The sequence below is a fragment of the Prionailurus bengalensis genome, chromosome X, assembly GCF_016509475.1.
Source record: "Prionailurus bengalensis isolate Pbe53 chromosome X, Fcat_Pben_1.1_paternal_pri, whole genome shotgun sequence".
NCBI classification, from domain to species: domain Eukaryota; kingdom Metazoa; phylum Chordata; class Mammalia; order Carnivora; family Felidae; genus Prionailurus; species Prionailurus bengalensis.
Genome location: NC_057361.1, coordinates 128,134,661 through 128,162,388, shown reverse-complemented (window position 1 = coordinate 128,162,388; position 27,728 = coordinate 128,134,661). Strand labels below are relative to the sequence as shown.

The following is a 27,728-nucleotide window of genomic DNA, read 5'->3' as shown; positions in this document are numbered from 1 at the left end:
CGGGGCGGCGCTCCGTCCCCGCCCTTCCAGCGCACCGCCCGCGGGGAGGTGACGGGGCCGCGCCGCCTCCGCCGCCTCCGCCGCCCCGCAGGCCTCGGCGCTCGCACTCCAGGCTCTGCCCGCCTCGCGGCTCGCGGCCCCGCGTCGAGGCTCCGGCAAGATGACGCTCAAGGCGAGCGAGGGCGAGGGCGGGGGCGGCATGCGCACCGCGCTCTCCGACCTCTACCTGGAGCACTTGCTGCAGAAGCGCAGCCGGCCCGAGGTGAGAGGGCCCCGCGGCGTCCTGGGCGCGGGGTGCGGGGCCGGGGCTCGGCTCCAGGCCGCGCCGCCCGCCGCGGGACCTGCTCGGTCCGCGGCCCCGGCCGCGGGCGGCCGGCCTCGGAGCCGAGCCCGCGGCGGCTACCGGGGTTCGTTCGGGGGCTTCAGGTGCGGTGGGTCTTCCCCCCACCCCCGCAGCCCTCCTGGGTGGAAACTCGGAGAGGCCGCGGCCTGTACACAGCGCTGGTTAAGGTCAAGGCAAACTTCCCCGTGGACGGAAGTCAGGGTGACAGAAAGACTTTGGGGAACAGATCCAAGAAGAGTGGGTCCGTCTGCGTGTTGAACTGCTCGCGTGTCTGGGTCCGCAGAGAAGGTTGTAAAACCCAACTCTGCCTCTAAAGCGCTCACTCACCGTCCCTCCGCATTCGCGCACGGCCCCTGGGGCTGCGGTGCAGATGGGGTGGCCCGTGTGCGTGTTCGGGTGGACAAGGGATCCACGGGTGGCTGACGTCATTGTGCCCTCCGGATTCCTGGGATGGGTGGTAAAGAGCCGTTATCCTCTATCCTCAAAGATGCCCACAAGAGGTTGATGGTTTCCGTGTTATCTGTCATATAGTTCCGAGTGTGGGTTTCACCCACCAAAAGGAGGTCCTCTCGGGCGGAGGTGCAGCCAGCAGAATGCTCGCTCACTCATCCGGAGGCTGCGGCTGGCTCGCAGTTGGAGCCATCACCCCGAAGATAGGCCCGGCGACCCCGCACCTAGCCTGGCCTGCTGCACGGACTGGGGGTCAGGTACCACTGGTGAATGTGCAGAGAGAGAGAGCGAGAGCGTGAGCCAGAGCCAGGCAGCAGCTGTGTTTCTGCCCTGACCCAGCCTGAAGTCAGCGTGAATCTCTGTTCTCCACAGCAAGATTTTTCAGGGCAGGGCTATTTCATGCTCACGGTTTTTATTTTAAATGCCTGATAAATAGGTCCTCGGAAATGTTTGCTGAATTAATAAACGACTGAAGAGGTGGACATTAGAGATTTAGCATAACCTTCCACTTCCACAGATGATGATACTGAAGGTTCACAAGGTAAAGCAAACAGGAGAGCCGTGACTCTGGACTGGAAGCTCCAGGAAACAGTTGATAAGCATCAGTGCCATGTTCACACCTGTCTGTTGTTTCCAGTCATGATGGCAATATTCTAGGCTTCAGTGAGTGCTAGAATGACCCGGTGGGGGAGACACTATTGTTCTTCAAATGGCAAGACAAAATTGGACTTGCCGTTCTCTAGTAGAATATGCACTAAGAGGGAATCGGGGTCTAAAACTACCTGGCTCCCCGTAGGCTTGGATGTGTGATTTTGCTTCTCCTCTATAACTGGTTCACTTGGCTGAGCCTTGACTTTTTAATAAAAATCTCCTTATTAAATTTACTCTTGGCAGCTGTATTGAAGTATAATTAGCATACATATAATTCATAAATGAATTTGGTCTGTTCAGTAAGATTTAACAAATGCCTATGGTCATGTAACCATCACCAAAATCCTGATATAGAACCCTTTCATTTCTCCAGAAAGTTCCCTGGCGATCCTTTACAGTCTTATAAATGGAATCCAACTGTATCAGGCTCCTGTCACTGAGCCCAACAAGAGCCCCGTATATAACGAAGTGACCCGACTTTGTGTAAACCTCTCTGCTCCTTACGTGCAGGCTTGAGAGACTGCGTGGCTCTTTGAAACAAGGCCCCGTCACTACAAGAGTTATGTTGTGGCGCACCCTTTGAGTAAACAGTTTCTGTGGAGCTGGCAGTTGGTCCCAAAGTACTGCATATGGGCCTACTGGGTAGCCACTGTGTTTTGGTGTTATTAAAGGATTTGAAGAAGATGACAGAAGAAACTTGCTAGCTTGCTGAATGGAGTAGCATCCATATCTGGCAAGGTGTGGACATTGGAGGGAGAATCTCCAATGGTTTCTTCAGGTTCACCTTTCCTCCGGGGCTCTACCGTTCACTTGCCGTGTATCCCTGGGCAAGCTGCCGAAGCTGTCTGTGCCTTAGGTTTCTCCTCTGTCAGACACACCTGTGTGGAGGGTTGTGGAGGCAGTGACCTGACGTGATGCGTGTCGAGCACTTAGAACCGCACAGGGGCATCCTACATGTCCCTAAGAACAGCCTGTCCAGTAGCAGTCAGCACGGCCCCATACTGGTAAGAAGTACGAAAACCTGGGAAGGACTTGTGGGCTGTAATAGAATTCTCAAAATGATGTTGCTGAAGGCCTCGTGTACGGAGAGTGCTTTCTGTAAAAGTTCTCAAGACTCAAAACCTGAAGTTGCACTTCTGATCATAGGCCACATTTAATATTGAAAAAGTATTGCCAAAAAATAATTTTGCAGTAGGTTTGAACGATGGCCTGTCTCCCATATTGAAGTACATTTCTTTCCTTGGAGAAACTCATAAGCTACCTCTGGCCTTATTCTTTACAGCAGGGCTCATTAATGATTGTAAATTTGCTCATAGAATTCCTCTTCCATCCTGCTAAAAACAACACTTTTCCCATGAAGTAGTATGTCGAAAATCCCTCAACATTCACTTGGGCGTCTCCCGTGATGAAAAATGACCTAACATAGGTCAGACTACAGGTGAGCTTCCACTAAGATCTATTCTTTTTAATGTTTATTTATTTTTGAGAGAAAGCGCGCAAGCAGAGGGGGAGCAGAGACAGAGGGGGACGGAGGATGCAAAGTGGGCTCTGCGCTGATAGCACAGAGCCCGACACAGGGCTTGAACTCATGAGCCGTGAGATCATGTCCTGAGCCGAAGCCGGATGCCCCTAAAATCTGTCGATTCTTAGGCAGCAGATGCATTAGCCCACACTGGTCGTCCTTGGCTATGATGTAGTCTTGTTGATCGCCTACTGTGTGTGGACCTGGTTCTGGGGCTGAGGAGTCAACGATGAAGGCCACAGAGGCAGGCAGGTGTAGGGCGCTGTGAAGCTGCTAGACCTTGAGTCTTGGGGTATCTAGGATGTAATTGGTGAACAGCGCTCCAGGCGGGGGGGAACTGCTTGTGCGAAGCCATTGAGGTTCTTCTTGAGTAACACTTTGAGTCTGATCATTCTCTGTTGTGAAAAGTAATACACCCCCCTAGTTGTGACAATCAAAAAATGCCTTGATACACTGTAAAATGTCTTGATACACTGTAAAATGTCCCCTGGGGAAAGGGAAACAAAATCAGTTGACATTTCATGGATGCAGAGATTTTATCCATAAGTAGTGAATTGCTCATACCTCCTAAAAAAGGAGGACCCTGGGGGTGCCTGGGTGGCTGTCCGTTAAGCGTATGACTTTGGCTTAGGTCATGATCTCACGATTCATGAGTTCCAGCCCGGCGTCAGGCTGTGTGCTGACAGCTCAGAGCCTGGAGCCTGCTTTGGATTCTGTGACTCACTCTCTCTCTCTGCCCCTTACCCATTCATTCTCTGTCTCTCAAAAAATAAATAAATGTTAAGAAAAATTTTTTAAATAAAAAAGAAAAGGAGGGCCCTGGGTGTGGAGTGTAAGAAGGCAGGAGTAAGCACATCTCCAGCAGTGGCTGGGGGGAGGGGAAGTCACCCCAGGGTGGGGAACAGGAAGAAAAACTCTGAATTAGGGAACCAGAGTACAACTTTCATAATGTGAAATTTTCTCTTCTGATTGTTCACTTTTTCCTTTTCCTTTATATAAAGAAATATACATGAACCAAAAACATATGTAGGTCTTTGCTCAAAAGTCACCCTCCTTGCAAGGGAAGAAGCCTTTGCCTCTATACACAGTACACCGGGTAGATAAAGCACACTGGAAAAGGATCTTTAGACACTTGGCCTTTGGATTGATTGATGTATGTGTTCTCGAATGATTTAGTGCCTGAGAAACAGTGTGCCTAGTTAATGCATGATTTTTAAGATAGTACTTGGCCAGAAACTCCTGGCTCTAGGCCTTTCTCTCCCCAGTTCTTCTCCAGCTCTTGTCATTTGTGGTAAAAGTGCTGATTTCTGTCTAATACTTTACAGCACTCTTTTTTTTTAAATTTTTTTTTCAACGTTTATTTATTTTTGGGACAGAGAGAGACAGAGCATGAACGGGGGAGGGGCAGAGAGAGAGGGAGACACAGAATCGGAAACAGGCTCCAGGCTCTGAGCCATCAGCCCAGAGCCCGACGCGGGGCTCGAACTCACGGACCGCGAGATCGTGACCTGGCTGAAGTCGGACGCTCAACCGACTGCGCCACCCAGGCGCCCCTTTACAGCACTCTTGTTTTCTCAGTTTCTCTCTTTTTTAAAAAATTTTTACAAAACGTTTATTTTTGTGAGAGACAGAGCATGAGCAGGTGAAGGGCAGAGAGAGAGAGGGAGACACAGGATCTGAAGCAGTCTCCAGGCTCTTTTTAAGTTTATTTATTTATTTTGAGAGATGGAGAAAGTGTGGGTGGGGGAGGGGCAGAGAGAGAGAGAGAGAGAGAGAGAGAGAGAGAGAGAGAGAGAGAATCCCAAGCAGTCTCTGCGCCGTTAGTGCAGAGTCCGATGCAGGGTTCGAACTCGAGAACCTGTGAGTTCATGACCTGGACTGAAACCAAGAGTTGGACGCTTAACTGACTGAGCCACCCAGAGGCCCGTCCTGTTTGTTTTTCTGCCCCAAATTGGAAGCGGATCCTGCCCAGGCTGGAGTGGGTGTTTGCACCCCCCCCCCCCCACCATAGTCTGCCCTCTGGTGATGGCTTGCCTTCTTCGCCTGGCCTTCTAAGTCTCCATGTGAAAGCAGTTGGCAAAGAGCCTAACAGTAGGCTGAACAAATGTTTGTCCTCTCCTACGTTCACTGTCACTCTTAATCCGATTGTTTGGATGAAAAAACCAGCTTTAGTTGTCCCAGTTTTATTCCCCCCCCCCACTGGCCACCCCCCCGACCTCCACCCCCGCCAAGTGCCAAGTTTGTTTTTCATCTCTTTTTAAATCCCAGCTTCCTTTGACCAGCTGCCTGTGCCCTTTGAACCCTGCTGCAGATGTTTCCTCCGAAGGGGCTTTCAGAGCAGCGGGGCGTTAGCACTCCCACAGTTTGGATAATGAAAGGCCAAAAGGCTGCAGAGCAAAGGCCAGACATGGAGCCGTGGGTGGGTGTTTATGCCCCAATTTCTCCAGAATCCGAGCGGTGGAGCAGTCGTCTTTAACTGGAGCCGCTCCCACCGTGCCCATCCTAGCCCTGGGGCCTCCCATGTGCACCAGAGAGGAGGGTGGTGATTTTTAAGGTTGAAGTGAACCCTGCAAAATGGAATCTAGCACGTTTGACTTCAGTATTTGTTCAACGTGACTCGTGTCACCTAGTAATCGCATGGTGGTGGTGACGGGGGGGGGGGGTAGTAGTGGCCCAAAAAACAGCAGCACGTGCCTTGGGAGTGATTCATGTCATCAGTGAGTGTTGAGCAAACTCCCTAAATTAGAGCCAGGCAGAGTTCTAGGTGCCCGGGACCCAAGAGTGAGTAAAATGAAGACCCCTGCCTGTGTGGTACTTGTCTTGCAGCTTGAGGAGACAAAATAAACAGAAGGGACAGACAAATCTCTGTCTCAAAGTGGAATGTATTACCAGCTGTGGAAACAAGAAACGTTGGAGCAAATCAGGGACCAGGACACAAGCCTGCTCCGTGGCAGATGAGTGGATGACCCTGTGGGACAGGACTGCAATTTCTTCGGTCAGTCTTAGGCACGTCCATTACCCTGAGGCGAAGGCAGCCTCCTTCCCTTTCTCCTGAGTTCAGTCTGGGCCAGTTGTGTAGCAGGAGGATTGCAACGCGGCCTCATCGGGCGGAACTTGTGTCTGAGTCCTGGTTCCTCTGTCTTTGCGTCCCACTGAAGAGCAGACCGCTCCTTGGTCTGCCCCTAGGACTTCCTGTCGTCTTCCCCTTCATCCCCCATAGATGCCATCCTCCTCACCATTCAGAAAGCCTTGGTGAAGCTCCATTTCAAAACTTGGTGAAGCTAGTTTTGAAGAAAGTTGAAACCTTGTTTTGAGTCCTTTGAGCACATACAGTCTAAGACCATCTTAAACTTGATGGAGGAAATCTTTCCATTTATCATTTATGTTGGATACATGAATGAATGAATGAATGAATGAACGAACGACTTGTCCTTATAGTCATGAGCTGCTGAGGGCAGAGACCATGACTTAAGCATGTGGAGATCTGTACTTCATGGGGTCTCAGCCTCGCAGATTGAATTAAGAAGTCACCTTCACTCTGTGCGTGTGCGTGTGCATGTACAGACGTCAAATGTAAGTGTCTGTCTGTGTGTTGTTGCTCCTACAGTTGTCATGAGGAGACAGACATGAGGGCTGGTCAGAGGAATTTGCGACATGAGGTTGAGGAGTAGTGTAGGGAACTTCCAAGGAAGACAGGCCCCGGGGAGTGTAGCGTGCGTCTCAGAAGGACAGGGCTGCTCAGTGACAAGTCTGTGGTGGAGAACATCACGCTTTGCTTTTAGAAGCCTTACTGTTGCAAGTTGGTTCTTTAGTTAGCACATTCGACATTTCCGTTTATCTTCGTCATCGTTTGCAACTTCTGGGCGAGTGTGAGAGTGACTCTTAGTCATCTCGAAGAACATCTTGATGGATAAGCACATTTGAAAGACCAACCTTTGGGATGGCAGCTCTTGGACTTTTCTGACTGGAATGTGTTCTGCCTCTGGTAAGCTCTGCTGAGTCCTTAACTTAAAGGCTGACGCGTTCAAAAACGATCTTTGTAATATAGCTGAATAAGAACAACATGAGGTAAGTGCCAGTTTATCTGCCTGTTCTAGGTACACGACCGTGTAGGCTTCTTCCCCTTTCAAAGGTCAGTTTGTGTTCTCTGGACTAAGACTTTCTAATCTCTCATCGCTTAGAGCGTTCTGCAGGGGCCGCGGAGTCTGGAAACCGAGGTGAATCATCGTAAGCAGTTTATTGGTGCTACATTACAGCACACAATAAAAGAACACGATCCGTGTTTCCTGACTTTATGGCCACCTGTAAACCACTGTGCTTAGCAACGCACATAAACGGTAGCTGCTGATAAACCCGTGGAATGATTGCCTGAGTTTAGTTTTCAGCCCCATGGGTAATAGTGGTCAAAAATCAATAAATGAGGGTCAAGGAAAGTCCTGGGTTCTATTTTGGACTCGGAGGCCCGACATGCGAGATTGCAGCCCGTCGTGTTTTCACCGCGGCCGTGGTCAGAGGGCCTTTGGTTCCTCACCCCCCACATCCCTCCTGTAACATGCAGGGTGAAAATGTACAGACAGCGCAGGCGATTAATTTGTGAAAGGGATTCTTCCTTCCAACTTGGCACTGCTTCTCCTCTGATTTGCTGAATCCACCTACTTGAAATATTTAATGTCTCACCCTGTTGTGTGGACTGTGGCAGCAGCTGTTCAGCTTTGAAGAGGCTTAACCACACCGTCCCAGGTCACCACGGGCCGTGCTTTGGGGACCTGTTTGATCACCGTGTATCGTGGCCTCTGACTTTCCTGTCCCAGAACACGAATGGGGATCTGAAGACCGATCGTGTACGCTGCATACTTGTCAAGGACCTGTCACCGGTACCCATTCTTCGGTACCAGGCTTTCTCAGAGTTCTTTGGTTGCAGATGGGCGCTGCTTGCCTGCCACTTTGCTACTTATTTTATCCAAAGAAGTTCAGTTCTATCTACTGGGAGTTCAATCATAGTACAGTATGAAAACCACGCAGTTGACATCGGTACGACGTATGCGTGTAGTTCTGTCCTATTTTGTCATGTGTGCATGTGTATAACCACCGCCTCCACCATCAAGGTGCAGAACCGCTCTGTCACCACATTGCTCCTCATTCTTACTGTCGCTCTGACCTTGGCAGCCACTGATCTGTTCTCCATCTCTGTAATTTTTCATCTCAAAAATGTTATTTAGAGCTCCTGGGTGGCTCAGTCATTAAGCATCTGACTTTAGCTTAGGTTGTGATCTCATGGTTCATGAGTTCAAGCCCTGCTTCCAGTGAGCATGTTCCCTGCTTCCGGTGAGCCCCGCTTCTCTCTCTCTCTCTCTCTCTCTCTCTCCTCCTCTCCCTCTCTCCCCCTCATTCCCTTGTACCCCCCTCAAAAAAATGTTATGTAAATGGATTCATAGAATATGCAACCTTTTGAGATTGGCTTTTTTTTCACTCATCAGAGTGCCTTTGTTCCTTGTTGTTGCTGAGACATGTTTCGTGGTACGGATGGGCTGCGGTCATCTGTTGAACGGCTTACCCAATTATAGGCCATCTTCGTTGTTCCCACGTTTTGGCTATTAGGCATAAAGTTGTTATAAGGCTTCACATACAAGTTTTGTGTGAACATTTCTCTAGGGGTGACATGGCTGGGTTGTAAAGTGGTTGTTTCATTTAAAAACATTTTTTTTTAATTTTTAAATTTTATCTTATTTTATTATGTCTTGTGGGTTTTTTAAGAAAGTCCCTAACTCTCTTGTGAAATGGCCGTGCGATTTTACACTCCCGTCAGCAAGGATGAGAGATTCCGTTCTCTGCGTCCTCACGGGCATCTAGTGTCGTCTGTGTTTTATGTTAGCTCATCCCTTGCCGTTCCTCCTTATTTATCTTCCTTAGTGAAATATTTCTTCCTGTCTTTGGCCCTTTTAGGGGAAAGGATAGCAAATAATTCGTGATTGTTTTCAACAACTATACCCAGGCCTCGTGCAGTGCTGCCAGCATCGGGTGCGATCCTGCGCCCCGAGTGTGCGCACCCCAGGCCCGTGGTGGCAGAAGCTTTCCCCTTGCCTTCATGGTTTGCCGTGAGCCCGCCTCGTCCCCGAAAGACAGAAACACGCCGTCATTTCTCCGCTACGACTTTCGTGGTCCCGTTGGCACTGCTGGATGTACCTTCTCGGCTCGGGTTTGCCTCTCTGCACCGTGGCCATCACCGTGTCCCCGCGGCAGCGGCGGGGAGTCTGGTCGGGCATCCCTCAGTCCCCTCCGTAGAGATGATGCACGGAGTTTTGGCTCCTGTGTGGTCAGCACAGTTGATCACGGCTGCTACCGAAAGACCCAGGGAAGTCTGGAATTTCGCACCGGGGCACCCGCCGTGTCCTCTCTTCCACATCTTGAATGCTCCAGAACGGGATGCTTTGACCATTTTTTAATTAGATTGTTTTTTTAGTTTTTCTTAATATTCCAGTTACCATACAGTGCAATATTAGCTTCAGGTATACAATATAGTGATCCTACACTTCCATACGACAGCCGGTGCTCCTCACAAGCCCTCCTTCATCCCCATCACCTGTCTCACCCATCCCCCACATCCCCTCTGGGAACCATCAGTCTTCTCTATAGGGTTTTTTTCTTCAAGTTTTTAATTAATTAATTTTATTTTCTATTTTTAGAGAACGCAAGCAGGGGAGAGGGGTGGAAGGAGGGAGCGAGGCCCCACGCTTGCCCCAAGTTATCCAGCTGTTTGTTAAAAGACTCAGGGACTCCAATCCAGTTTGTGTATAATTGCTGTTGTTTATGTCTGTCTCCAACACAGCTCGTACATTTATAAGCACATATGAATATATTCATTGTGTTCACTGTGCTGATGATAGCATACCTTTCATCTCTCTGGTTTTTTTAGTGAATAATATGTCTTCAAGATTAACCTTGGAACCTCCTTTTCATTGCTACATACTGTGCGCACTGTTAACTGTGTTGTTAACCATGGCCTGGAGAGTTCTGCACTCCCAGGTGTCATAAGTCCATATGTTTTCTAAATACCAACCTATCATCCCCAATTCTGTTTGAATAGCGGTAATGAGTCTGTGGCCACGCCACCCCGGACGCACCGATCTCGTCCCAGCAGTGGTGCTGAAGGGTCATATGACATAGAGGTCATGTGAGCTTTTTGAAGTTTCAGTTGCTACATGGGCAGTTTCTCTTTCTCAGCACTTCCGTCTTTCGAGGCCCCCCAGTAAATAACACTCCTTCAAGCCTCACCATCTCATCGGAGTTTCTGATGACCTCTTAGGATGAGGTAAATTAAAATTAAAATATCAGGGGTGCCTGGGTGGCTCAGTGGGCTGAGCGTCTGACTCTTGACTTCGGCTCAGGTCATGATCTCACTGTTCGTGAGTTCGAGCTCCAAGTTGGGCCCCATGCTGACAGTGCAGAGCCTGCTTGGGATGCTCTTTCTCCCTCTCTCTGCCCTAACCCTGCGTGTGCTCTCTCTCTCTCTCTCTCTCTCTCTCAAATAAATTTAAATTAAATTATAAAGATTAAATTAACATACCATCCACAAGCCTGTCCCCTCTGATCTTCTAGCCCTTTTCCCCCCAGGGCCTGGGCCCAGGAGGAAGTGAGTGAATGAGTCTCCATCTCGATGGAGACACTCCCACCAGGGGATATTTCCGCTTCTGCTACCCCACAAACTGGATGACGAGGCATGCCCCTCACCCACCCCCATCTCGGAAAAATCTCCCTTAGTATCTCTGAGGGGCCCCCCAGGTGTAGCTGGCATGTTTTTGCTCTCCATTTTGAGCTTGGACTCAAATAGTCAATTGGCCCTTTTGTAAACCAAGCTCAGGCCTGTCCCTCCTCCTCTAGCTGGCCATGCTGTTTTTGATTTACTGTTTCATCTGGGGTGGGTGGAGGGCACCGTCGGAGGTTTCCACTTGACCTTCCCCACTGTCACATGTCTTACCACAAGTTCTGGGCCACTTCAACATTAGCAGATTAGACACCTGAGGAAGAAGCAGCAAAGGAGGCTGAGAGATTCACCCACGTTGCACACTCGCTGCTGTGTGGTATCAGTAATGGCTACGTGCGTCCATTCATCCTACCGTTAATGGACTTGGGAGGTCCTTCCAGATTCGGGCTTTTAAGAATAGTGCCGCTCTGAGAAGGGAACACCACCATTTCCGTGGGATTCCTGCCAAAAATGTACGACCTCAACCCAATTATGAAAAAACACGGGGCAGAACCAAAACTGAGAGCCTACAAAACAATAGGCCTGTCCTCTTAAAAAATGTTAAGGTCACGAAAGACCGAGAAAGACTGAGGAGCTTTTCCAAGTTAAGGGAGGCCAAAGCTTGTGCAAACTGAATGCAGTGCACGGTTCTGGCTCCTGGTCTGGGGAAGAATATATATAGCCGTAAAAGACATTATTGGGACAGCTGATAAAATTTTAATAGAAACTGAGGACCAGGTGTAGTATTGTATCAATGCTAAATTTGCGTTTTTCAGAAAGTTTTTGTTCTTAGAAAATACACAAACCTTTATGGGTTAAGGAGCATGATATCTTCAGATTATGGTCAAATGGTTCAAAAAATTAAATTGTACAGCATTTTTTTTTTTTTTTACAAAATAATGCTATGATGACGTCACTGTCCACATCTTTTGGTGCCCGTGGCATGTGGCCACACATCTGTGTTGAAAGGTTCGGACACGGACCACGTGTCTGCACTTTCTATTCCATTCCATTGGTCCGTTGTCTGTCCTCCTGCCGATGCCATGCTGAGTGCCTTACTGTCTGGTGGCACCAGTCATCTGGCTTTGCTGTTGTCAAGATGGGGGGAACGGGGTCACAGTGGAAGTGTCATCATGGGATGGCAGGAGGGGTGGCGGCAACCTCACGTAGAGGGACCCCTCAGGTTAAGCGGTATCGTCGTAGGCCGAGGGCTAAGCCTAATTCTCTAGTCCCGATAGAACTTCCTGTTTGTAGCCAAAGAAATGATTTGTGAGAGGCTAATGCTAACGCGAATCATCCTTACTGCAGCCTGATGCAAAGCATCAGGCTGTTTGAACGAATCCTACCTCGGGTCTTCGCTATAGACACCATGGGTGCACAGCCCTCCCCGCGGCCTCGGTGGCGGTGTGCCTTAGAAATCAGAATTTTGTGAATTGTATTACACCTCATTACAGCCCCAGCAGGGTCCTGGGCAGCACCCTGGGCATTAAACACCTTAACGCGTCTGCAGCCGACCAGATGAGCACGTCTGTTAAGTCGGATGATAGCATTTACAAATAGCCTCACGTCACTCCAGGTGAGGGACACCAAGCTTATGCAATAACCATTGGTTTGCGGAGCCCTTTGGATTGTAGAGTTGCAGCTCCAGAGTGATGGTGGGCCTTCGCCGCTGACTTGACGCATTGTTGTTTTGACCCGCCAGGCTGCGTCGCATCAGGCGAGCGCCATGACCGAGGACATGTACACCAACGGCTGCGCTGCCCCAGGCAGCCCTGCCCAGGCCAAGGGGCAGGACGTGAGGAAAGTGCGACTCATCCAGTTCGAGAAGGTCACAGAAGAGCCCATGGTAATCCCTTGTCCTGTTCTAGCCCACTGCTTACTCTCGACCCCTTGAGCCCCCAGGCCACAAGAGGACGATGAACGATCTTCCTCTGCAGAGATCCTCCTAAATCATCCTACGGATAAGCTCAGAAAGAGCTGCAAATAAAGCTTGCTGTCCCCTGTGTCCTCCTTGCAGGGAATCACCCTGAAGCTGAATGACAAGCAGTCCTGTACAGTGGCCAGAATTCTTCACGGTGGCATGATTCACAGACAAGGTAACTATGGGGGCCCTGGGCAGTGCTTCAGTCAGAGAACCATCAACATGCCAGTCAGTGCTGGGGGGCTGGAGGCTTACAGCCTTTACAGTGGGGAGCGTGTGTGTGTATGTGTGTGTGTGTGAGACAGGAGATTTTTTTGTGGCTTAGTAACTGGCTCTTTAACTGTGTTATAAGACCTTTGTATGAACTGCCCAGTGCCACTGTCTCTCCCTCTGAGCATTCTTCCACACCTCTTTACGCCAATACTTTTCCACCCAATATTTGACCGGTTAACTACATGCAGCCCATTGCATTGCACTGCGAAAATAGAATTTAGACAAATAATCATAAGTAACCGTTGTGTCTCCTTAATGTGAAGGTGCCGTCAGTTTTCAGATGCATCATTGAGTCAAAGCTATTTGGGAGGTTGGTGAGAGAACATTAAAATATGACCTGTTTTTAGTAGCGGATGATAACCTGTATTTGCCCACCTGATTCATCCCACGCTTTGAACCCTACCTTTTTCTGTTCAGTTAGAACTTTTGTTTTGTATCTAGGGTGGCACAAATATTGGTAATTACTCTTCACATAGAATCTAACCGTTGATGAACTTTACCATTAGGTAGAACAACAAAGAAACATTAAACTTGCTGAGGATGAAGTGCTTTTATTCGGCTTGACCAGGGAGGACGAGGTCATACTAAACTGTCGAGTGCTCGCCTTGATACATCCCTCAAGGGACTCAAAAGAACCATTCCCTCCCCGCATCCTTGAATATTCTCAACCCTGAGTGTTTTACACAGTCTGTTGTAGAACAATGCTGTAGGTCGTGGTTTCTTTTCTGCGGTATCTTGAGTTATATTGACAGCTCTTGTTTTAATGTTTATTCCTTGTGGACTGATTTTTCATTTCGTGGTAGGCTCCCTTCACGTCGGGGATGAGATCCTGGAAATCAATGGCACAAACGTGACTAATCACTCAGTAGATCAGCTGCAGAAGGCTATGGTGGGTACAGTCTCTGCCATTGTCTTTGTGAAGTGTGGAACCACATTGGTGTCTGCGTACATGAGTTTATTGTCAAGTCTTTGTACTCCTTGAGGGGACTCGTACCACCGCTAGTCTTTATTCTGTGCAACAAATGACAGTTCTTTGCTTTCATTTAGTAACTTTCTAAACCAAGGCAAATAACCCCGAGTGTCTATCTAGAAAGAACACTGGAGTGGGTGTCAGAAAGCTTTGGTCTTTGATGGCAGCTCTGAAATCCTGCTCTACTTTATTCTAGCCATGATTTTGAGCAGGTAAATTAACCTCTCTAAGTCATCTGTAAAATGAAGATAGGAATCCCTATTCATGGATTTGTTTTCTTTTAAAAAAAAAAAAACTTTTAAATGTTTTTTATTTTTGAGAGAGAGAGTGAGAGCCTGAGAAGGAGAGGAGCAGAGAGAGGGGAGACACAGAATCCGCAGCAGGCTTCAGGCTCTGAGCTGTCAGTACAGAGCCCGACACGGGGCTCAAACCCACAAACCGCAAGATCGTGACCCGAGCTGAAGTCGGACGCCCAACTGACTGAGCCACCCAGGCGCCCCATCATGGATTTGTTATAAACGGTGGATGGGATATTATAAATGAAAAGTTGAGGGGCATCTGGCTGGCCCAGTGAGAAGAGCCTGTGACTCTTGATCTTAGAGTTGTGAGTTTGAGCCCCACGTTGGGCATAGACATTACTTTTTTTTTTTATTTTTTTTTTAACGTTTATTTATTTTTGAGACAGAGAGAGACAGAGCATGAATGGGGGAGGGTCAGAGAGAGGGAGACACAGAATCCGAAGCAGGCTCCAGGCTCGGAGCTGTCAGCACAGAGCCCGACGCGGGGCTCGAACTCATGGACTGCGAGATCATGACCTGAGCTGAAGTCGGCCGCTTAACCAACTGAGCCACCCAGGCGCCCCACACATTACTTTAAAAAAACAAAAATCGGGGGGCGCCTGGGTGGCTCAGTGGGGCGCCCGGGTGGCTCAGTTGGTTGCGTGTCTGACTTCGGCTCAGGTCACGATCTCACGGTCTGCGAGTTCGAGCCCTGCGTCGGGCTCTGTGCTGACAGCCCAGAGCCTGGAGCCTGCTTCGGATTCTGTGTCTCCCTCTCTCTCTGCCCCTAACCCACTCACATTCTGCCTCTGTCTCTCTCAAAAATGAATAAACATTTAAAAATAATAATTAAAAAAAAATCGGGGCGCCTGGGTGGCTCGGTCAGTTGAGTGTCCGTCAGCTCAGGTCATGATCTCACATTCCGTGAGTTCGAGCCCCGCATCGGGCTCTGTGCTGACAGCTCGGAGCCTGGAGCCTGCTTCACATTCTGTGTCTCCCTCTCTCTCTGACCCTCCCCTGCTCAGGCTCTGTCTCTGTCTCAAAAAAATAAATAAAAACATTAAAACAAAAATTTTAAAAAGCCCTCACTTGGACTTCTGCTTCTGACTAAATGAAGTAACAGGGAGCAAATTTACCCAGATCCTAATGACAGAACTTCACCATACTCGAAGCAAAAACTGGTAGAGCTGCAAGGAGGAAAAGGCAGATCCAGAATCTGTCCCAGGTCTCAGTCTCTCTCTTTTTAATTTTTTAATGTTTTTATGAATTTTTGAGAGCGTACGCATGTGAGTGGAAGAGGGGCAGAGAGAGAGGGAGACACAGAATCCGAAGCAGGCTCCAGGCTCCTAGCTGTCAGCACGGAGCCCGATGCGGGGCTCAAACTCACGAGAGATCTCTCGACCCATAAAACATAGAAGATATGGTGTCTGCCCACAATGAAATTAAATTAGAAATCAAAAACAGGTATCTGGAAATCCCTAAATACTTAGACATTAAATAAGACACTTCTAAATAACCCATAGGCCAAAGAAGAAATCACAAGGGAAATTAGAAAGTACTTTGAAGCAAATAAAAATGAAAACACAGCATATCTGATTCTGTAGAACGCTGATTGAGCTGTACTGGGGTAGAGGTGTGGATCACAAAACACTTATCTTAAAAAACAAGAAAGTTCACAATCTGTGGCCTCAGATTCCACCTTGAGAAACTGGAAAAAGGCAAACCAATCCAAAGCTAGGAGAAGAAAAGAAATTATTAAACAGTCAGAAATAGATCGGACAGGACCTTGACAAAAGAATGTGGAAGACGAAGGGGGTTATAAAAAGTATCTGTAACTAGATTACTTGTAATTGTGTGTGTGTGTGTGTGTGTGTGTGTGTGTGTGTGTGTGTGTACGTACACATTATGAGCTAATTGGAGGATGTGAGGGAACCAGTTCATTACTCTGGAACGTGGTAAACACAGAGAATGATGCCTTTGTCCCTCTGTTCCCAGTATGAACTCTACCACTGGGTAACTCACAGTCCGTAAGGGGACAGTATTCCAGCTAGTTCACCAAGTGATGGTTAGAACAGCACCATTTGGCAAGTGCTAAGAAATTAGCAGACTGAGGAGAACAGGTAGGTGAAGAGAGTCTAAAGAGACGGATCACCCACTTGCAGGGTGTGGACTTCATTTGGATCCTGACGCAGACACACAGGGTGAAAGCATGTGCCCACAGGCCCGTGGGGGGTAAGAATGCCACTGCCATCCTGGGGCTGTAAATAGCCCCTTCATTCAGCGGTCTTCGGCACCCTGTGGGACAGGCCACCTGCTTCCTGCTGGAACGCTGATCCGTGGGGCCCATTCACCCGCTTGTCTCTCATATACGATGTCATCTGGGGCACCTTCCCGCCCAGAGGAAGCAGAACCGAGTGTCCCACGATGGGCAGCACGAGAAGGTTGATGTGTTTCCCCACAGGGCCTCCTCCACAAAGCAGGCTGCCTCGTGGCAGATTTGGCCTCGTGGTGCTTCTCAGTAAGGCTGGGTGCACTGATTCCTGAGCCTGCGGTGACACGTAAAGCTTCAAAATTTGTGCTTCATTTTGATGTGTGTAAATATAATTGACTACATAGAAGGTAATTTGTGCTATGTGGTGAAACATCCCAGAAACAGTAGGCTTGGAAAAATATTTGTTGCACATATGATAGGTAGAAAGTTAATAATTTTAACACTGTAAGAACTTCTAAACTGTGTTATAAAAAGACTCACAGCCAAACAGATAACTAGACAAAGGATATAAGAAAAAAAGCTTTTGAAAAGAGGTTTAACTTTATTTATGGTAATACAATTACAGAATGAAGCAACCATGAAATCCTTTCCACCTGTCAGATTGGCAGAATGTTAGCATAGAATTCTGGCAAGAATAGGGGGAAAGGGCCTCTCATATATTCCTGGTGAGAGTGAAGTCGCTGTAATCTTTTGGAAGAGTAATATGAGGACAGCTTTTAAAATGTTCTCACCCCTTAATTCTGCATTTCTACCATGGTATTTTATTCTATAAAAATCAAAATGCTTTGGGCACTTGGGTGGCTCAGTTGAGCATCTGACTTTGGCACAGGTCATGATCCCGTGGTTTGGGGGTTTGGGCCCCACAACAGGCTCTGTGCTGTCAGCTCAGAGCCTGGAGCCCACGTCAGGTTCTGTGTCTCCCTCTCTCTCTCTGCCCCTCCCCCACTCTGTCAAAAATAAGTAAGCATTAAAAAATTTTTTAAATATCAAAATGCAAATCTAGAAGGATATATGTTCGAGGATGTCTATTGTAGCAGATTACAGTGACAAAAAGATTGGCAGCAATCGACATGCCCAGTTGTTGTTAAAAACAAAAATACGTGCATGTGAATATGGACATATGTGTGTAAATATCTGGAAATGTTTTCTTTCGTGTGGAGAAAGGCATGGGTGTGTGTGTGCCAGGGTTCATTTTAGGTTCACTTTAGGTTCTTCTGGGGACCTTTTGGGGTTGAGTGTAGGGAAGAGGGAAAATCCTTAGTTTTTTCTTCATTATTCTCTGTACGTCTCCAAGTTACACTGGTTTATGGGGCACACAAGACTTCTGTATTGAAGGAGGAATTGTCCTACAAAATTTCAAAGTGTGTGGTCAAAATGTGTGTTAGATAAAAACGCTTTTTGGGACTTTGAGAGGGGAAATGAGAGTTTTTGAAATCGCAGATCATCCAAGTTAGTTTCCTTACAGTTTTATTTCTCTGCTTTTTTTTTTAATAGAAAGAAACCAAAGGAATGATCTCATTAAAAGTAATTCCCAACCAGCAGAATCGTCTTCCTGCACTACAGGTAGGTGACACCATTTTCTCTGTTGTGTTCTTTGAGATTCGATTGAAGTGATGTGATTCTAAGTTCTCAGTATTTCACGACTGTAGCTGCCTGCTGCTCTCTGAACTAAATTAACATCCATTACAAACAAGCAGACCTTCTTTCTGAGTTGCTTGTTGTAACCGATGTGAAAGGAAAGGGTCATCTCCTTATTCCAAGAGAAGAATGGGCAAAGCAGATGAAGAGGTAATTCAGACGGGGAAAAATACAAATGGCTATTGAACACATGAGAAAATATCCAGTGTCACCAGTCATCAAAAAAACACAAAGTAAACTGTATGCAGTATAATTATTCACAGGCAAATTGGCAAATGTTTTTAAACACAGTGGTTAATGGTGCCAAAGGAAAGCGTCAGTAGTCGAGAGAAAGTGTTCAGATAGGGCCTTGGCATATGATGTTTTGTAAAGTCTCTGTCCCGGGTCATTTATGTTATTGTGGCATGATTTTCTTTTTTTTTTTTTTTTTTACTTTTTTTAATGTTTATTTTCTTTTTGAGAGAGAGAGACAGAGCGTGAGCAGGGGAGGGGCAGAGAGGGGAGGGGGACACAGAATCCAAAGCAGGCTCCAGGCTGTGAGCTGTCAGCACAGAGTACAACATAGGGCTTGAACCCATGAACCATGAGATCATGACCTGAGCCGAAGTCGGATGCTTATCCAAGTGAGCCACCCAGGTGTCCCTGCAAATTGATTTTTATAGTTGCATGGTAATATATACAGTAGGTAGCCATACTTAAGTAATTTCCCATTCTTGGAAAATTAGCTTGCTTCCAGTATTTCACTTTTGTAAATAATGCTGTGGTGACTTTTCCACACGTCGTAACTGACAACCTCTGCATAGAAGTGGATTGTGGGTACAAGGGGTATCAGCATTTGGCACATTCCTATTGTTAATTGATGGACTGAGGAAATGTGCATTTCAGATAGTAGCTGCATTGTACTCTAAGACAGACGGATGGACAACTCAGACCAATAACCAGCTTCTGTGTCTCACCTTTGTCGCCTCCCTGTTGTCCCTGCAGTTCTGACCCTTTGCCTCATTTTGCAGATGTTCATGAGAGCGCAGTTTGACTATGACCCCAAAAAGGACCACCTGATCCCTTGCAAGGAGGCGGGGCTGAAGTTTGTCACCGGGGACATCATCAAGATAATCAACAAGGATGACAGTAACTGGTGGCAAGGGCGGGTGGAAGGTTCCTCCAAGGAGTCAGCAGGATTGATCCCTTCCCCTGAGCTACAGGAATGGTGAGCTTTCATACAGGTGGAGTCGGCCACACGAATTATTAGCCGTTTCACAATTAAAGCAGCAAATGAAATACAGTGTTGACCCTGCATGGTATTGGCGAAAGGCCCAAATACATCAGCTGTGGCTTCTAGGCCATTCTCCGAGGTAGCACGGTGGGGATAACATGCAGGTCCTCCTCAGGAGGACTCAGTGGCACAGTGGTATTCACACGGGGGACCGTGCTGTCACGGCACGTGCCATCAGTTTACTGGGTGCGACAAGTATTTCTTTTGAAAAGTGACATCGGAGGGAAGTATTGGAGTGTTTATTTCTACGCCTACATGTGCATGATACGGGGCGCAGTGTGCGGTGTGTTTCCATACTGCGGCCCGCTCGTCAGTGTTCAGAAAGCACCGCAGCCGAGAAAGCGAGCCGTTGCTGGCTGGTGCGTGCTGTCTGCTGACAGGTGCGGGCCCCAGGCTCCGGGTCACCTGTCTGAAGACAGCACCCAGTTCGCGGTGGCCCACGCGGCGCGCTAGGCACTCCGCACACGCTACGTCCCGCGGGCACAGTGGCCCTGTTCGTAGAGAACAAAGGCTCAGAGCTGGGTGCCGTGCAGACTCACACGGGAATGGCTTCTCAGGTCTCAGTCGCCTCCCATGCCTCTCTGGAGAGTTCTTTTGTGGGCATCCAAATACCTGGTGTTGCAAACGTGTGCAAGAGGGAGGGTCCCCCGCCTCCGCTGCCGCGTCACCCCTCAGTGCAGCCTGGCCGGGCCAGCCAGGCACCTTCCGCCTGTTTCTCGTGGGGCCCTCAGGTTCAAGTGCAAGACTAAAAATGCAGTGTACCGGTTGGCTCATGCACATTTTCCCTCACCACCTCCCTACTGGTCTACACCCTACTCAGCACACACCCAGAGCCTTCTGCTCACGGAGGAGGGGGTGGGGCGGGAGAGCAGGGAGCAGAGAGGCAGCTGAGGGGGTAACTGGCAGAGACAGAGAACAAGAGGCAGGGAGTGGATGTGAGAGACACACAGATTGGAGACAGAGATGACACACAGAGAGAGATGGGGGAAGCTGGGAGGGAGAGACAAGTGAGGGCTGAGAGACGGAGAGGACGAGGGACACACAGAGCAGTGTGAGAGAGGAAAAGGTCAAGGCCAGCACCAAGTTTCTGGCAGATTGGTCTGGAGGTTTGCTTTGTTTTTCAAGATTTTATTAAAGAATCTCCACACCCAGAGTGGGGCTTGAATTCACAACCGCGGGATCAAGAGTCGCGTGCTCTACCGAATGAGCCAGCCAGGTGTCCTCGGTCTGGAGGTCTAATGGAGAAAGGGAAGGAGGTCCCCAAGCCCTGCTCTGGGAGAATGGCCCTGGGCCTTTTACACTGAGGTTCCATTGACTTTCTTCATCACTTTTTCCTGCCAGGCGAGTGGCCAGTGTGGCTCAGTCGGCTCCGAGTGAAGCCCCAAGCTGCAGTCCCTTTGGGAAGAAGAAGAAGTACAAAGACAAGTACCTGGCCAAGCACAGCTCCAGTAAGCTTCCCGGCATCCTCTCCGCGGGCTCCTGGTGGCACAGGGGGGGCTGGCGTCCTGCACAGTGGACCATATGTTATACAGAAAGCATGCCGTGTCTTCTGGCTTTCTTGATTACAACCCTCATCTTCCCGGTACATGTACAGGAAGGCTAGAGGTCTGCTCACACCTGCTCATGATCCAGACCTTTCTCACCAAGTCAGTGCCATCAGCCTGGCCCACTGATGGTCTGAGCAACCCCAGAAAAGAGCACGTTTTGCTAAGAACTCATTTTGCCTTTGCTTTTTACCTACTGTGGTAGGTAATAGACTGAAATTACCAATGGGTTCAAGCAGATTGTAGATAACAAATGAATCATAATCTACCATTCAACTCCCGCTGGGAGTTTTCAAAACAAAGACAGGAACGTGAGCAAATCACAGCCTGAAATCACTTCATGTGTCAGGAGCCTACATGGAAGGAGTAGAAGCTGTGGCCGGAGCACGGGTTGGGGGGGGGTTGTGGCAGGAACGCAGGCTAAGCACGGAGACCGAGGGACTGTGTTCGCGCTCTGGGGTGTGTCTGTGGAGCTGGTGCGGGCTTTGAGCCGGGGGTGGGGGATGGGATTAGCCTGTCTCTCTGGCAGCACTGAAGAATGGGGGATGGGAGAACTGGGAGGGACAGAGAGTCAAGACGAGACTCAGGTTTCCATCTCGAGCAGCCAGATGGCATGTCCCAGGGGCATGAGGTAACAAACTAGGGACAAGAGAGAGGAAATAGAATAATGGGGTCCAAAAAATAAGAAAGAGTATTAGAGTCCAGAGAACTCAGTGACAGAGTCCTGTCGAGTTGGGAAACCCAACAAATAGACCCACAGGCACGGCGTCCGTGACCCTGGCCGTCATTCTCTGCCAGCAGCCACTGTGCTCGTTCCCGATGGTGTCCTGGCTTGAACAGTGGCTTAGCGCCCCCCTCATCCCTTGCAGGGCCACTAAGTGTGGTTTGCCCCAAAGAGCACTGGGGCAGCTCGGGGCCTCACTGCTTCGATCACGGCCCCTGCGGCCTGTGACCTACCAGAGCGCGACACCGGTGAAGCCAGGCCAGCGTCCCGGGTCACTGGCCCCACGGCCGGGCCTGCCGCTCTCCCCGGCTGTGAAAGTGAACACCGCTTTTCTCTGTCTCTAGTTTTTGACCAGTTGGACGTCGTTTCCTACGAGGAAGTTGTTCGGCTCCCCGCGTTCAAGAGGAAGACCCTGGTGCTTATAGGTACCGCTTCGCTGTCCTCCCGCCCACGATGCTCTGCTGGCGACACTGCATGTCCCTCCTGGTGGTCCCACCCGCACTGCATAGTGCAGCCCCACTCCAAAAAAAAAAAGGCAGTGAGCAGGAAAAGGGGGGAGAAAAGCACCACTCTTGAGCTCTCCGAAGCCTTACGGGTATATCCCATGTGGATTCGCTTTACAAACGAAACGAATCCTTACAAGGTTTTCAGCAGCTCGCTTTATGTGGGTGGCTCGCCCCACTGTCTTTGGAGCTAACACAGTAGTTGCTTAGCCAATCTGTACTAGGGTTCTGGAGAAACTTCCGGGGAAAACAGTGCCTTCAGTGCGGTTCCGTTAATTTCGGAGAGCTCAGCAAAGCGACATCTTTACAAAAGGGATGGAAAACCCCACGTGTTAGCTGGCTCCTCTGTGGCAACCAGTTAGCTTCTGAGTCCTGACCCCGAGCCCTGAAACGGAGCCTCCTCCCCTGACTGGGACGCGAGGGCCCGGAGCCCCGAGCCCTCCTGAGCCCACTTCACCCACGTCTCATCCCTCAACCTAGCCCCACGTTGGTTTTGGGGGAAAGAAGCAGAAGGCTTCGTGAGGAAAGAGCAGGCCACATTCTGTCTTCTCCAAGCTTCTGTCCTCCCTCCGCAGGAGCCAGCGGGGTCGGCCGCAGCCACATTAAGAGTGCCCTGCTCAGCCAGAACCCGGACAAGTTTGCGTACCCCGCCCCATGTGAGTACCCTAGGGGCCTTGCGGGCCGGGCAGGAGTGCCACTCTCTGTGTCCCATGTGATTTTAAATGTTGATTAGAAAAACAAAGCACCATTTGGAAAGATAGAAGCATATATGTGTCATCGCTCTGGATAACTAACTATGCCCCTGTTCTTTTCTGTGCTGTCTGCCTGCGTCACAGAAGTGGTAGAAAATAATTTTAAATATTGAAAATATTGACTATTACACACTGAATATTTAAAAGAATCAAGCAGGTAATGTTATTGAAAACATATACTCCTCAGGGTTGTGGGCTTGAGCCCCATGTCAAGTGTAGAGCTTACTTAAAATCTTTACAACACATCTATTACTCTTTTCATTTTACTTTATATTATAAACATGTTCTCATGAGCTTAAACCGCAGTCCGTTGAGTGGCTACGCGGTAATTTCCTTAGCTAGCCCACTATTGCTTCACATCTGAGCTGCCTCTCATTCTCCTGAAATGTCTTCTGAATCAAAGCAGCACTCGGGAGAGGCCCGGTCTCAGCAGCTGCCCTCAGTAGGAGAATCAGGCCGGGAGTCAGATACCTTCCGTTCCCAGAAGTGAAGCTGCGTAGTGTGATTGATTATGTGTATTCCCAGGAGGAGGCACTGTTCATCAGGGTAGAAAACCCTATTCAGAATCTAGTATTAGTATTGTTGCACTCCTTACTTCGACACTGTGCCTTTAGAGATAAGTGACACACAAGGGGCAGACAAGACAGCAGGTGTCCCGGGGTTCAGGACTGAGTGGGGGTGTCTGAAAGCAGAAATAACCAGTGAAGGAGAGTTGCTGTTTTGTAAGATGGAAAGAAAGAGAGGCATGTGCAGGTTGGGATCGAGCAGCCAGGAAGAGAGCTGTGCGGGCGACGCGCAAGACGGAGGGGCAGGGGGCTGGATGCGGACGGGCTGCAGGAGAGGTGTGCCGGGAAGCGTGTGATGCTGGAGTTTCAAGCTGTGCTATCTGGAGCACATTGTACCTAGATGACGACTGATATGAGTGGTAGTAAATGCCGTGCCTTAAGAACATGCCAACATTTAACGATAGCAGTTTAAACCAAACGAAAGTACCCTTCTTTCCAAGCTACAGAGAAGCAACTTAAAATGTTTTTTGGCATTTATTTACTTTTGAGAGACAGAGACATCGTGAGCAGGGGAGGGGCAGAGAGAGAGGGAAACACAGAATCTGAGGCAGGCTCCAGGCTCTGAGCTGTCAGCACAGATCCCGACGCGGGGCTCGAAACCACGAACCGCGAGATCATGACCTGAGCCAAAGTCGGACGCTTAACCGACTGAGCCACCCAGGCACCCCCAGAAAGGCAACTTTAAATGTCCTTACATGGAACGCTGCCCATGGCTCACAGATCTGCTTAAAAAGTATTTTCAGCTGTCATTTCTCAAATTGTGAGCTCTAATGCTCCTGGGGTTGGCGGTGGAAGAGATGAGCCTTCATATGGGGAAAGGGATAGAAATTTTCCACATTGGGCTTCGCCTCTTGAAAGGCACATGCATTCTGGGCGGACGGGGCATCTCCTGCTCCAGTGTCAGCCCTGTGGGACCCCGTGGGACACACCCCTCTGCTAAGCCCTCCGTACCAGAGGCAGACACCCCGGCCCACACCCCTAGGGGACGGTGAGGGATTTGTGTTCTGGCGCAGATACCACACGGCCGCCCAAGAAGAGTGAGGAAGATGGGAAGGAATACCACTTCATCTCCACCGAAGAGATGACGAGAGACATCTCTGCCAACGAGTTCCTGGAGTTTGGCAGCTACCAGGGCAACATGTTTGGCACCAAATTTGAAACTGTGCACCAGATTCATAAGCAGGACAAGATTGCCATCCTGGACATCGAGCCCCAGGTGGGTAGGCACGCCACGGCAGGAACGGATGGGGTTGTGTTCATCTAGAGCCGGGGCAGCGGTACCAGGAATGATGGGCTTGGTGCTGCCCGTCGTGACGGCTGACTCCGGTCCTCTCTTCTTCCTTCCTCGTTTTCCAGACCCTGAAGATTGTCCGCACGGCAGAGCTGTCACCGTTCATTGTGTTCATCGCACCCACCGACCAGGGCGCCCAGGTGGGAAGGACGGGGTTATGCAGGGGGGATGGAGGTTCGCTGTCTGGGTCTGCCCAGACTGGGACATCAGTCCAGAGCACAGCTCGTCACAAATCCCCCACGAGCTTCCTGGCTACTGCCATCCTTTCCGCAAGGCCAAGAAGCCAAAGGGCGTGGGCACGTTAGATTTACCGGGCCAGCGGCTAGGCCAGCAGCCGGGCCAGGTCAGGGGGCAAAAGGAATCAGACCCAGTCATTGTTCCCGAAGTGCTTAGGGTCTAGGGGCAGAGACGGACAGTCTGGCAGACCCCCACACCGGCGCGACAGGAGCTCAAGTGGGACAAAGCAGGGGTACCAGAGGCGGCCCTGAACCCACCCTGGGGTGTGTGCGGCTGTGGGGAGAGAGGAGGGGCTCCTAACCGCTCTGCATCATCCTCCATACGCTTCACTGTCCCCGGCCTGTTCGCCAGGCACGATGGAGATCTCACCATGTCGCTGCGTAGATAGCTTCTCCCGCCTTTCTTTTTTTTTTTTTTTTTTAATTTTTTTTTTCAACGTTTATTTATTTTCGGGACAGAGAGAGACAGAGCATGAACGGGGGAGGGGCAGAGAGAGAGGGAGACACAGAATCGGAAACGGGCTCCAGGCTCCGAGCCATCAGCCCAGAGCCCGACGCGGGGCTCGAACTCACGGACCGCGAGATCGTGACCTGGCTGAAGTCGGAGGCTTAACCGACTGCGCCACCCAGGCGCCCCTCTCCCGCCTTTCTTAGTACGCGTATGGTCTCCCATTGAGCATATGTGACATAACTGTTCAGTCTCGCCATTTCCTTCTCGAAGGCCACTTGGGTTGTTTTCAAAAGGACCGTTACAAATTATACTGCGGCGACCGGCCCGTACATGTGGCATTCCACACGTGCGCAAATGTAGGCGGAGGAGAAATTCCCCGCAGGGCTGCCCGGTCCGAGGATGTGTGCAGTGGGAATTGAGAATTTGGAGACAAATTACCCACGAGAGTGCTTGCTTCCGTGTGCCAGGCGCATATTATCCAAAGTTCATTTCTGGCCCATCTAATGGAAAACCGCAGTCTCGTTGTACTTCCACCTTTTGCTGCCAATGGTCGAGGAGCTCGCCAGACTACTGAGGGCTATTTGTGTCAACTCCTCTGTGAACCGCCTGCTCGTGTCCACGGCTCATTTTTCCGAGCTTATAGATAGTTGTAGATATTTTTTCCCAGTTTGGCATGTATTTTGGTGTTTATTGCTACGCATTTTTACTTGTATGGAGTGCTCAGTCTTTTCGTGGACACAGGTTTGGGATGCTAGACAGAGGCCCGGATTGCAGCTGTGGTGGTTCTGGGAAGGGCTGTGTTCAAAGGCGTGGACTGGGGGTGCTGCTCAAGTCCATGCCGTCTCGATGGAGCTACTGGTCTTCAGAGCTGTGATTCTCCAGTCACGGTTGCTTTGAGATGCCCTGAGACTTGTGTTCTTAATTGATGGCCTCCGTACATCCTGTTAACATTCCCAAGGAAGGCCTTCAGGGTTTGAGTGTTTAAGCAGGTGGTTCTGAGCCAGGTAGGGTCACGACAGTCAACGCACGCCGACACGCCATCGCTGGCCTCTGGGACCGCTTCATCCGTGGTTCTCTCTCCTTTGCAGACAGAGGCCCTGCAGCAGCTGCAGAAGGACTCCGAGGCCATCCGCAGCCAGTACGCACACTACTTTGACCTCTCGCTGGTCAACAATGGCGTCGATGAGACCCTGAAGAAATTGCAAGAAGCCTTCGAGCGGGCGTGCAGTTCTCCACAGTGGGTGCCCGTCTCCTGGGTTTACTAAGCTTGCAGAACGGGGGAGCTTCCGTCCGCCCTTCTCTAGCGGTGTGAACTCCATTCTCCTTGCTTTCAGACAAACAGGGACGCTCCCGTAGTTTTGTCAGCTTCCCGCACTCTGCTCCTATCCTACTTCCGCCAGTGGGCGTCAGACTGGTGCCGGCTCCTGGCTGGGCTCTGACTCTCCTGCTAGATGGAGCCCCAGTGATCAGGGCTTCAGAAGGCTCTCTGGAAACCTGAGGCCGAAAATACTGTCAAAACGCAACTGCTAATCAAAGATGGTGCACACAGAGAGGAAAAGCGACGGACCTTGTCCCTTAAAGCCTGTGCGCCTTCACCTCGAATCACCCCGGGCACTTCACTGGTCTTGGAAGCATCTGTAACCTCAGCCTCAACTTTCTAAAATGCCAAAATGAAACAGCTGTGCAATAGGAGGATGTCTGCTCTAGGGAAACCCTCAAAAGCAATAAAAATGTGTTAAAACGCCGATGTCTGTGTCTCCTTGCGTTTCCGCCTACACGGGTCTCTGGAGAGGGAAACCGCACCACCTGCTTTAAGCCTCCGAGGGCAGCATCAGTCCCAGTTACCTCTCCTAGGTCCTTAAGTCTCCCCTCCAGCATGGAACAATCTGGAACCTAGAGGTCAAAAGAACTTCCCGGGAGAGGTGTGTGTGTGCACTGGGCAGGGCATGACCCGGTGCTTACACGTGGACCCGGACACACGCACGCGCGCATACACGCGTGCGCGCATCTAAAGAAAGTTTGGCAACAAAGGTGTGATCACCCCATTTGTATTCCACAGGGGGAGTGCGCACATTCGCGTTTAAGGTACTGTGAAGATTCCCGAGGGAACGTTGCCCGTTCTACCAGCCGCTCCTTTCAGCTGCTTCGCTCTCCAGACCTGGTTTTCAGAACACCCACGACTACTTGCCCAAATTAAACTACCGTGTCCAGAAGGAAAACTCCACTCCCTTGTTCTCACAGCAGCTGCTGGGGTCACAAACACGTGTGTTCACGTAGAAATGCACACGAGACGCTCCCATCCTGCACGAGAACCCACTAAGCGGGGGCA

General features: G+C 49.8%; 1 protein-coding gene across 1 annotated transcript; it reads left to right on the top strand.

Moving 5' to 3' along the window:
* The first annotated feature begins 14 nt into the window (after nt 1–14).
* On the top strand, nt 15–27,144 carry MPP1 (membrane palmitoylated protein 1). The gene is made up of 12 exons (XM_043570975.1): nt 15–262; nt 12,410–12,553; nt 12,725–12,803; nt 13,705–13,790; nt 17,916–17,984; nt 19,070–19,266; nt 20,674–20,780; nt 21,945–22,025; nt 22,679–22,759; nt 24,435–24,637; nt 24,778–24,852; nt 26,488–27,144. The coding sequence occupies exons 1-12, from the start codon at nt 161–163 to the stop codon at nt 26,662–26,664; spliced, it is 1,401 nt and encodes a 466-aa protein (XP_043426910.1). The 5' UTR covers nt 15–160; the 3' UTR covers nt 26,665–27,144.
* The last annotated feature ends 584 nt before the right edge of the window (nt 27,145–27,728 follow it).